At 38.4% G+C, this 12,080-nt stretch overlaps 1 protein-coding gene across 1 annotated transcript; it reads right to left on the bottom strand.

The window, feature by feature from the left end:
* Nucleotides 1-1,863: 1,863 nt before the first annotated feature.
* Nucleotides 1,864-7,117, bottom strand: atp5pf (ATP synthase peripheral stalk subunit F6). The gene is made up of 4 exons (XM_023790441.2): nucleotides 7,040-7,117; nucleotides 6,267-6,437; nucleotides 2,084-2,208; nucleotides 1,864-1,961 (listed from the first exon to the last, which is right to left on the bottom strand). The coding sequence occupies exons 2-4, from the start codon at nucleotides 6,434-6,436 to the stop codon at nucleotides 1,930-1,932; spliced, it is 327 nt and encodes a 108-aa protein (XP_023646209.1). The 5' UTR covers nucleotide 6,437; nucleotides 7,040-7,117; the 3' UTR covers nucleotides 1,864-1,929.
* Between the last annotated feature and the right edge of the window lie 4,963 nt (nucleotides 7,118-12,080).

Raw genomic sequence — 12,080 nt, 5'->3', positions numbered from 1 at the left:
TACCCGCGCACGGGTAGTGTTGTCCCATTTCTTTTTAGCAGCGAGGGGTAGTGGTGTTCAGCCCTCGAAACGGAGATTTTTCAGATGCTGACTCAAAACAGAGTGAAAGAAGAAAATTCCCACAATGCATTGTTATACACAAGAAAAGAATATTATAAATGTAATACATCTTTATAAATACGCTTGCAAAAAAATCTAATTTTTAGCAGAATATTATAGTTTAATGTAAGTGAAACGGAGTATTAGGTTGAATTTTTCAAAAACAATTTTCTGAAAATCGCTAATTCCGTGCGTAGAGACAGAGCAGTATCACTGTAGTACTTATAGAAAAAGAACCGAGCAGCGGTGAGTTTCACAAAACCGTCGAAGAATTAAGAACGTATTTATTCAGAGAGAGAGAGCATTCAAAGTCCTTTTTATGTAGTTTTTTGGCTACGACACTTTTGGGTAACTCACTCCCGATTGTTGATACACATTACTTGAAAGTCCTCTTTCATTAAAGCTACCTAAATGGTATCAGAGCAAACAAATGATTTTACCTTTAAAATGTTCCATGTGTTCATGCATACTGGGCAATAAAACAAATAATCCGCACACATATAGCACATGTACTTTTAAAAAATTTATATTGTACCGCGATGCACTATATTTAAGCATGCGGCGTTTGGATAGCATTTGCTAGATGGTACATAAAATAATGTTTATTCTAATTTGTATGTTAATCGCTGTGTACATGCACAGAAAGTCACATTTATAAATGGAAATAGTATGCCAAATACATTAAGCAATGAAAATTAGGTACATTATATTATGAACATTGTGACACAGGTAAAACGACAGGTAAAACTTTAGCCAGGCACTCTAGCTGACACAAACGAGTCGTCTTTAAACGATATCTCATAAAAATCCACAAGCGTTAGCAGGCGTCGCAGACGTCTTCTGCGAGTATTCATCAAACGGAATATGATGATTAAAATGCACGCAGTCGACAATGCCATACCTTGAGCTGGCATTGTTACAAACAAATGCAAAGTCGCAGGTGTGAAACGTGTGCAATGATCGACTGCTGATGACGTAAGCGAGTGGTGTCCCGATCCCTAGGTAAAGATTTCAAGCCCTACCCCTTGTGGCTACGATCTGTGAAGTCAACTTCGGAAGGGAGGGCCCTCGAAATCTAGTGGTAGGGCTAAGGGAGGAGAAATGGAATTGGGCCTAAAGCTCCAAAGTGGCTCTTATTCCCATAGTCCTCTAAGTGCTACCCTGTTCACTTTACCAAGAGAGAGTTTCTTTATTTCTTTTTATAATAATAATTGATACTTTATTGATCCCCGTGGGGAAATTGTTTTTACGCCTCCCTCAACTTGCTCTTTGTAGAGTAAGTTGTCCGCGAAGGGCAGCCACCCGTAGCAGCGCCCAGGGAGCTGGGGGTTAATTGTCTTGCTCAAGGACCCACAGACGTGCCGAGGCTGGGTTTGAACCTGCGACCTTGTGATTACAGGCACACAGGCTTAGCCCACTGAGCCACACGCTGCCCTAACACTGCAATACCGGGTCGATGCGTGGAGCGGACGGGGCAAGCCCCATGATTGTCTTCAGTAAAGATCTGCCTATACTTTTCCCTCTAATGTCATTTGTACTGAAACTTGGTGTAAAACAGTATCAAAATGTTTCTTACATGTTTTCTAAGAATGATCAAATAATCGACACAGTGTTTCATGAAAGCAGCCAGAAATATCCTGATTGTGGCACCACTAAGGCTGATGGACAGCTTTGAACTTAAATGTACTGCAGTTGAATAGCTTATAGAAATCGGATCCGAGAAACATACAGTAAGTTTGTAAAGGACAAAGTCCAAACCTGAAGTCATGTTACATTTGGTAGTTTATTATATACATAACAAGACAGAACAACATAATCAGTGAAATCTTCTCACTTGGACACCACCTCATCCAGTTTGGGCTCTGTGGGAGGGAGAAGCACACTGACTATATTAACAGATGCAGTGGGCATATTCTCCTGTTGCCTTTATTTGATGGTTGAATACAAAAAGATTCTAGTATATATAAAAAAAAATCCTACTCACCAGGAAACTTGAAGTCTGGAAATTTGGTGAGGTCACCACCCCCATATAAGCGCTGGAGTTTGGTCATCTCCTCAGACAGGTTCTTTTGATATGCTGGACCGGCATCAACCACACCTCCTGTGGTCCTGATAGGTGCCGATCAATTAGAGGAAGAAAGTACATTAGAGGAAGATGTATATTAAAATCTAGGTGGCTGCATTGAACAATCAGCAGTTTTCCACAGTGCAGGGTGTGGAATTTCATCTGCTCATACAACACTTAGAAAATCATTACAATCACTAAATTTAAAGGTACTTTGCGGAGATCTCACTACCTGCATTATAAGATATTGCTGCTACACGCATTCACAGGATCTTAAGTAGTAATGTCACTGACATTAGTTTCACAACCGGTTAGTTGGCTATCAGTTAAAGGTCCAATAAATGTTTATTGTCAGTCCATCAGTAAACATCTATACATCCAGGATGAAATATAGTCTCTCCGAGACCCATGGTGCTAAATTAACACATTCACTTAAGCAATAACACAAGGAGGAGTGTGGTTGTACTCCAACACATCACAACTGTGATTCAGTTGTAGGCACAAGACCGCAAGCCAAATGCCAAAGATAATTACAGCCATGATATAGAGGAATACAACCACACTCCTGCTTGCATGTTACTGCTTAAATCTATTACAACACTAACATATACACACTGAGACAATATACTTCAAGTTGGTATTGGTAATATTAGGCAAAAATATATCTGTGCACCACTCCCATATGGAAGAAAAAAATATTTGACATATACCTATAATATATTTCACATATATTTAAATATTAAAAATTAGCCACTTTATATATATTTACATACACAGCAATCCATGTGTGTCCATATAATGCTCCTCAGCTTACGATGGGGTTCCGATGAACCCATTGTAAGTAGAAAATATTGAAAGCCAAATATGAATATATGATATGAAAAATAAATAACTAAACGCGGGATATGGTGGGTGGCAAGGGGTGGCTGTGGCCACCCTAGACTGAAACCTGGGCATCCCATTGGCCGTCCCGTCATATGTGCATCTTTGTTAAGTCAGACTTTGATTAAAAAAAAACTCATTTTACTACGCAACTGTTTCTCTGTATCCATGATGATATAAAGAATGAACTCATAGTGCTGCTGAGCTAAATGTGCTCTCAGAACAGTAGTAATGCATAAATTGTACTTGGTGTAAGCTTGTTACCTTAACCTGCAAGGAATTGATATATTAAATATGTATTAGATAATTCCACCACTGCCTGAATTATTAACAATGTAGAGTAATAGCATTTAAGTACTGTAAACATTCCCTTATTTTCTAGATGCCTTATACTCATATTTAGATTTACAGTTGCACTCAAAATTATTTAACCTCCATTAGCTAGATTAGGTTTATTTGCAAAATTTACAACTTTCAGCTGTTTTCAATAAATAAATCAAACAAGAACAATTTTAATCAAAGGCCTTATTAGTTGCATCATATGTGCTTGAGATAGAACACATCAAATACCTGGACTGGCTAAGAAGGGGGATTCTGTTCTGTGAAGTGATGAAACTAAACTGGAACTTTTCAGGCCTATGAATCAGCGAAATATCTGGAGAAGGTAGAATGAAGCATATGCTGAAAAGAACACCCTGCCTACAGTGAAGCATGGCAGTGGCTCGTGATACTCTGGGGCTGCTTTGCTTTTTCTGCCACTGGAAACCTGCAGCGTTTGGAAGGCAGGATGGATTCAATAAAGTATTAGGAAACACTAGGAGAAAACATCATGCCATCTGTGAGGAAGTTGAAGCTTGGGTGTCACTCAACCTTCCAGTAGGACAATGATCCCTAGAATACCTCAAAATCTACCAAGGCTTGATTTCAGAAAAAATCCTGGAGGATACTAGAGTGGCCGTCACAGTCACCTGACTTGAACCCCATGGAAAAATCTCTGGAGGAATTCCATAGAACCCAAGCTGGAGGCCATTGCCCATGAGGAATGGGCTAAGATTCCTCGGGAACACCACCAGAACCTGGTGTCTGACTATGCATCACATTTGCAGAAGGTCATAACAGCAAAATGGTGCTCTACTAAATAGTAAAAAATTATTCCACATGAAGGGGTGGAATAATTTTGAGACTGCAGTAGTCATTAAAAGTGGCTTTGTGTGATGAATGTGGAGAAACAACATTAGTTGTATTGAGCTATTAAAATTGTTCTTGTTTGATGTGTTTATTGCAAACAGCTAAAAGTTTGTAAATTTTGCCAATAAACCTAATTTGTAATGGGGGTTGAAAAATTCTGAGTGCAACTGTATATGCCACCCCCAAAAAACCTCTGGTCCCACCCTGGCCATCCCACTAAAATTTTTCTAACTCTGCCACTGTGTATAAGAGACCACACACACACACACACACACACACACACACACACACACACACACACACACTCACCTAAAGGATTATTAGGAACACCATACTAATACGGTGTTTGACCCCCTTTCGCCTTCAGAACTGCCTTAATTCTATGTGGCATTGATTCAACAAGGTGCTGAAAGCATTCTTTAGAAATGTTGGCCCATATTGATAGGATAGCATCTTGCAGTTGATGGAGATTTGTGGGATGCACATCCAGGGCACGAAGCTCCCGTTCCACCACATCCCAAAGATGCTCTATTGGGTTGAGATCTGGTGACTGTGGGGGCCATTTTAGTACAGTGAACTCATTGTCATGTTCAAGAAACCAACTTGAAATGATTCGAGCTTTGTGACATGGTGCATTATCCTGCTGGAAGTAGCCATCAGAGGATGGGTACATGGTGGTCATAAAGGGATGGACATGGTCAGAAACAATGCTCAGGTAGGCCGTGGCATTTAAACGATGCCCAATTGGCACTAAGGGGCCTAAAGTGTGCCAAGAAAACATCCCCCACACCATTACACCATCACCACCAGCCTGCACAGTGGTAACAAGGCATGATGGATCCATGTTCTCATTCTGTTTACGCCAAATTCTGACTCTACCATTTGAATGTCTCAACAGAAATCGAGACTCATCAGACCAGGCAACATTTTTCCAGTCTTCAACTGTCCAATTTTGGTGAGCTCGTGCAAATTGTAGCCTCTTTTTCCTATTTGTAGTGGAGATGAGTGGTACCCGGTGGGGTCTTCTGCTGTTGTAGCCTATCCGCCTCAAGGTTGTGCGTGTTGTGGCTTCACAAATGCTTTGCTGCATACCTCGGTTGTAACGAGTGGTTATTTCAGTCAAAGTTGCTCTTCTATCAGCTTGAATCAGTCGGCCCATTCTCCTCTGACCTCTAGCATCAACAAGGCATTTTTGCTCACAGGACTGCCACATACTGGATGTTTTTCCCTTTGCACACCATTCTTTGTAAACCCTAGAAATGGTTGTGCGTGAAAATCCCAGTAACTGAGCAGATTGTGAAATACTCAGACCGGCCCGTCTGGCACCAATAACCATGCCATGCTCAAAATTGCTTAAATCACCTTTCTTTCCCATTCTGACATTCAGTTTGGAGTTCAGGAGATTGTCTTGACCAGGACCACACCCCTAAATGCATTGAAGCAACTGCCATGTGATTGGTTGATTAGATAATTGCATTAATGAGAAATTGAACAGGTGTTCCTAATAATCCTTTAGGTGAGTGTGTGTATATATATATATATATATATATATATATACACACACACACACACACACACACACACACACACATATATATATATATATAACTTCCAAATATGTGCAATATATGAAAAATATGTAAATATATGTGATGACTTCCCATAACAGACAAACATAAGTACGTATATGTGCTGCATATGTAAATATATGCAAAGTGGCCAATTTTTAATATTAAAATATAAGTTAAATATATTGTAGACATATATATATCTAGTTCATATATTTAACAAGCCTTAGTTACCTGATCACAAACAAAACTCTAACTCAACTAATTACATACCATACCCAAGGTGTCATTTTATATTTGCCAATAAAGCAGTGTTTCATAGTCTGCCCTGATAATCTACTGATATTAAGTAAGTGACCGAACTAAGTTCCGAGCATGGCAGTCTAATAAGGCTTCTATTTCATGTCGGCTTAAAATGCAAATCAGAAACTCTTCAGTCAGAGGCACATAGCAGGTAAACCTACTTGCTATTAGAGTTATACTCGCGGATCTTGTCTAAGAAAAGCCTTTGCACAGGGTCGAGGTCCTTAGCTCGGTTGAAGGCCACGGCAGATATCCCGATGTTCCTCCGCAGAGTTCCAGAAATCGCAGAATGCAGCAACTTAGATAGCTGGAACAAGCGATTTAGTGCCATACTGCCAAAGATGGAGAAAAGGGTTGTCATTGTGAAGGAACTGCAGTTATGCAGAGAAAAATCCAATAGCACATGCATTCCGGCTTATTAAACCCTTTCATTTTAAATCATTTTAAAATTTATTTATGTAAATAAATTTTTTCACACAAAAATTACCGTTATAAATACCGCGGATGTCAAATAGACGATGAATGTAGTGCTTCATTTTTAAACCGATTATCAAAGTCAGTGTCTGACCTTCAAAAATATTATAACTACCTATCAAGTCAATGTTATGGTTATTGAGAAGTCACGAAGTTACGTCAGCGTTTCATTGACGTTCGCACCAAAAGATTCACAAAGACATGCATTATTCCAGAACATTTGATAAAAGCTACCTATCGTTCATCTGGTTTGAACCCCTCGGTAGAGCCGCCCCGACTACTCAGTCTACTGCTCAGCTAGCTAAATTAATACAGCTCGCACTAGGAGAAACGCTTGAAAACGACTATAAAATAAAATGGAGGTTAGAACTTCAATTATAAACACTAAATAATATCCATAACACAGATCTGCCTAACTAAATGAACAAGAAAAACATTCCTTAAAAATACACAAAGTCACCTTGTATATGACAGACGTCCAATGGAGGCACAACCGGAAGCCAGAAGAAGCGCAGTACATAATGGCTAAGCAGTGAAGCTGGCAAAAATAAGAGGGAGACTTCCGGTCGCTATATGCGCTTATTGTGTCAAAATAAAAGTTCGGTTTTAATAGGCGATTAATCCATTGAATGGTGAATTATGTGCAAGAATAATAATAAGTGCTGTGATATATTATACTTACATCGCCAAATTTTATCATAAATAAAAGTAAATGTATAAAAAGATTGAGAAACTTATAAATTTACCTTATTTTATACCTAAAATACGTAAATTAGTTTTGTTTATTACACAGCTTTCCTTACTTATTTTAAGTAAATTTTAACCATCCAAGATAAAAAAAGTAAGAGAACTGCACAAACATTTATACCATATGAAACCTAGTCCCCCCAACGCGCAATTAGGCCTGATTTTACATAGGTAAAATGTGCATGCATAAAACACAAATAAAGGATTGTGTCAGCTTCAAACCTAGTTAGGTACATTCTACTAAGCCTCCTTGAATAGCAACAAGTGCCACTTCTATCAAATAAGCGTCAGCAAAAAGTTTGCTGGGTTTGGAACATAGTGTCCCCAACGTGCAATTAGGCCTGATTTTACATAGGTCAAATGTACATGCATAACACAAATTTAAAGGATTGTGTCAGCTTCAAACCTAGTTAGGTACATTCTACTAAGACTCCTTCAATAGCAACAAGTAAAGTAGTGCTCCATGCTACTCCGGTCTGTGTTTTTTTTAAATCGTGCACGACTTAAATTTAGTCTAATTATGTCCATGCCACCATGCGGATTTAGATATAACACAATGTATGTGTAAGAAAGTCACTCTTCCCGATTTATGTAATATGTTTCAGGTCTGCTTCTTGTTAATTGTCGTATTTCATCTGCATATGTAATAAATTTAATGAACACCACTCTCACATGTATTTAGCTTACTGTATAGTATGGTCAGTTTTACCTGTCCCAGGTGTGAGTGTGGCTTGTTTATGTTAATGTTATTTTAATACACCCTAATTTCGTTCCACTGGGAGCACACTAGAAACTTATTATTTCTCAGTTGTGATTTTGTAAGTTCCTGGTTGATGGAATGTTAGTGGGACAAAATAAAAAATTTAAAAGAACATCACAACAAGCTTTGATTGTAAATAGTGTTACGAGCCGGTCTTGGCCGGGCCACAACATACAAAAGTGGATGAGACCAGAGATAAGTTTACTGTATATTTAATTAGTGCTCTTTGTGTCCCAAGTGGTTAAAGTCTTCAGAAGCCGACAAGGCCAAAATAATAAACAAAACTACCTCTACCTATTAAGAAAAATAGACTAACTTACCTAATCCAAAGAAAAGAAATATACACCATCTACCCTCACTCCCTGTCTAACCCAAAACCAGGAGAAAAACAGAAAGTCATTCACAAAAAGTCAGTTCACACACAGATGTACAAACAACAACAGAACAGGTCTCTCTCTCGAGGTGTCGTCGGACGAAGCTTTAGAAGTGGTCCCATGTACAGCCAACCCATCCCAACACAGGAGGCCAGAACAATATAGTGATCATCCACTGGGAGGAAGGACACATGGCAGTAGGCAGGGCCTGCACAGGGAAGACACACCCATCCCACCACCAGCACATACACCCAAACAGTAAGAACAATATACTGGCGGTCGTAACAAATAGGTCTAGCCATTTATTTGAAAAAACAACCATTAAGCAAGTCATTTAGTTTTTTAAGGTGAATAACTATGTAAATAGAACAAAAAGTTTCTGTTTGATTTATCTTGATTTTAATCAGGTAGTATAATACTATGTGTTCTTAATTCATATTCTATCATTTTCCTCTTGTCTTCTGCAGAAAGCATGGTATAATTGCCACCGAACAACAATGCCTTTGCAAATAAGGAAACATATAAACCACAGCTGCTGCTGTCTGTCTGTTTTTAAAAAAATGGACAATTATGGAAAATTTCTATCTCAAATTGTAACTGTATCACATCATTGTACAGTATGAGATACTGGGCAACTAAGAATTTTTGCAGTGCTTTGAGAATTTGTTTTATTTCCATTTTGTATATGTCCAAAGAATCCACGATGCGTGCACGAATCATTATACACTTACCATTTTTAGTAAAATTCTGCATGTCAAAGGACACAACAACCCAATGTGATGATTTTATGTTAAAAGGGACAATAATATTATTAAAACACCACCAGTTACTTTTGTGTTTAGGTGGATTAGGCAAGACTTCAACATCTTTGCAGTAAAGGCTCTGTAATATTTGACTTACAAATATAGATGGTACTGTTAAAGTGCTCATGACTTTGTTCTGTAGAAGCTGCATGTATGCATCAATTATTCTATCATTTAGCCATTTCCCACCTCTAAGAATGTCAATGTCTTCTTTTGAAAGATTGCCTTTTTGATGTGTGACTTTTGTGGGCATATGTATATGTACTGGAAGTGAACACTGCAGTTCACAGTCAGCTGTGCAGGTATGGCATATCTCTGTTGAATAATGTTGTTCTAAAACTGCTTCTTCACTGACATCATAGGACAGAAGACAAAAATGTGCTTTGGAGATTAACTTTGTGACATCAAAGGAATATTTTACAATATTATTATCATTCAGGCACCATTCATTGTTTGAATCTATTGTATAAATTGTAGTATATGGATATGTCAGAGAACACAGCAACACAGCTCTTATTGTGTATAAATGTTCTTTAAAAAGTGAAGACAGTTTTAAACGTTGTGGTGCTACACTGCTTTTGGAACTTAAACTAACTAAAATTGATTGAGGAAGATGAGCAATGTTTGCTGTCCTCACTGTCAAAGAGTTGAAACATTTTTGGCACAAAACTGTATTACAGAGATTTGTGCAGACACTCTCGAGAAATCCTTTTTGGGATATTTCTGTTGCTGTTAAAATATATTCTGGCCTATACTGAAACAGAACGTTGTTACATTTTGTGCAACTAAAATGTACATAAATATGAAGATAAAACAAATCACCTGAAAGAAAATTTGCAGACAGTGTTTGTGAAAATAAACCTCCTATCACATTCTTGATATAACTTTCTGATATTTTATATTGCTGAATAGTGTTGTTAATTTTGATTGATCCAGCATTTAATTATAATTGATACTTTATTGATCCCCGTGGGGAAATTGTTTTTACGCCTCCCTCAACTTGCTCTTTGTAGAGCAAGCTGTCTGTGAAGGGCAGCCACCCGTAGCGGCGCCCAGGGAGCTGGGGATTGAGGGTCTTGCTCAAGGACCCGCAGACGTGCTGAGGCTGGGCTTGAACCGGCGACCTTGTGATTACAGGCACTGTATTTAACAATACAGTACATGCATTGTGCAAGTGCTTAGAAGGTGACATGGCTGTAGCATGTTTAAGTCAGCAATAACATAGATGAAAAGCTTTGGTAGATCTAAGAAAAAATAATATAGGAGCTGCATTGACATCTTCAGTAAAGTCATTATGTGCTGAATCTGGTAATTTAGACGTACACCTTATGCTAGAACTCACTGATTGCTTTTTATATACAACTACACTGAACTAGCGGCTCAGCAGCTACAGCGGGATCTTAATTTAATTAGTGACTGGGCTGACACCTGGCAGATGAAATTTAACATAGACAAATGTAAGGTACTCCATGTAGGGAGCAGAAATATAAAATACAGGTATTTTATGGGACCTACTGAAATAAAGGTAGCTGATTATGAGAAAGACCTTGGTGTGTATGTTGATGCTTCCATGTCTCATTCTCGCCAGTGCGGGGAAGCAATAAAAAAGGCCAATAGGATGTTGGGGTATATCTCCAGGTGTGTGGAGTTTAAGTCAAGGGAGGTAATGCTAAGATTATACAATTCCTTGGTGAGACCTCACCTAGAATATTGTGTACAGGTTTGGTCACCATATCTTAAAAAGGACATAGCGGCCTTAGAAAAGGTGCAGCGTAGGGCCACAAGAATGATTCCTGGTCTTAGAGGAATGTCATACGAGGAAAGGTTATTTGAGCTAAATCTGTTCAGCCTCAAGCAAAGGAGACTGAGGGGGGACATGATCCAGGTCTATAAAATTCTAACAGGTTTGGATGCTGTTCAACCGAATAGTTACTTCAGCATTAGTTCCAATACAAGAACTCGTGGCCATAGGTGGAAATTAGCGGGAGAACATTTCAAACTGGATTTTAGGAAGCACTTCTTTACACAGCGTGTAGTCAGAGTATGGAATAGTCTTCCTGATAACGTAGTGCAAGCTGAATCCTTGGGTTCCTTTAAATCAGAGCTAGATAAGATTTTAACAACTCTGAGCTATTAGTTAAGTTCTCCCCAAGCGAGCTCGATGGGCCGAATGGCCTCCTCTCGTTTGTATAGTTCTTATGTTCTTATGTTCTTTACTTAAGCAATTAGTTTGCTGTGAAGGGGTTGCTTTTTCATAAAAGTACAATACACCACTTCTTTCGTCTTCCATGTTAGACACTGATTCTAAACAAATATTAAGATCATTAACTCTGATTCTGCAATTACTCTCTTCAAATAATAATGACCAGTAATGTCCATGTCTGGATGATTCCTCTGTATGACATGAAATACATTTTAACCTATAGGTCTGTATTTTGCCATCTACTAAAGGGATTTAACTTGGGTACGAATGGGTTTTAATAACCCTGCATGGCACACGTAAATGATTAAAATGTCTGGAATACTTTTCCAACATTTTTCTACTTTGAATTGTCCATGGCATTTCTCACAGCTCCCAAAGTTGTCACCACATTCAACTTTATCCTTAAAGAGTTCAAGCACGGAAGTCGGTTTTTTCCCCACATTGACAAAAATTATAGAATTTGAATCTATTTCTCTAACTGTTACACAAATGCAATTGACACAATTAAGCCTGTATGCTACTGTGACCTCTGTTTTTATGTGCAGTGCATTTATCCATAACATGAAAGGATAAACAAAGTTTAAGGGATTGTTCTGTTGTCCGAAATGCAGGGT

Source organism: Paramormyrops kingsleyae, chromosome 16 (genome assembly GCF_048594095.1).
Source record: "Paramormyrops kingsleyae isolate MSU_618 chromosome 16, PKINGS_0.4, whole genome shotgun sequence".
NCBI lineage: Eukaryota > Metazoa > Chordata > Actinopteri > Osteoglossiformes > Mormyridae > Paramormyrops > Paramormyrops kingsleyae.
The sequence above is the reverse complement of the archived record's forward strand: the minus strand, read 5'-3'. Positions and strand labels throughout refer to the sequence as shown.

Excerpts from the sequence above, each read along its gene's own strand:
- atp5pf (XM_023790441.2), bottom strand. The coding sequence starts at position 6,436 with ATGGCACTAAATCGCTTGTTCCAGCTATCTAAGTTGCTGCATTCTGCG. Across the intron at positions 2,209-6,266 it reads GAGTATAACTCTAATAGCAA|GACCACAGGAGGTGTGGTTG; the intron begins GTAGGTTTACCT and ends GGCACCTATCAG. Across the intron at positions 1,962-2,083 it reads TCCAGACTTCAAGTTTCCTG|AGCCCAAACTGGATGAGGTG; the intron begins GTGAGTAGGATT and ends TCCCTCCCACAG.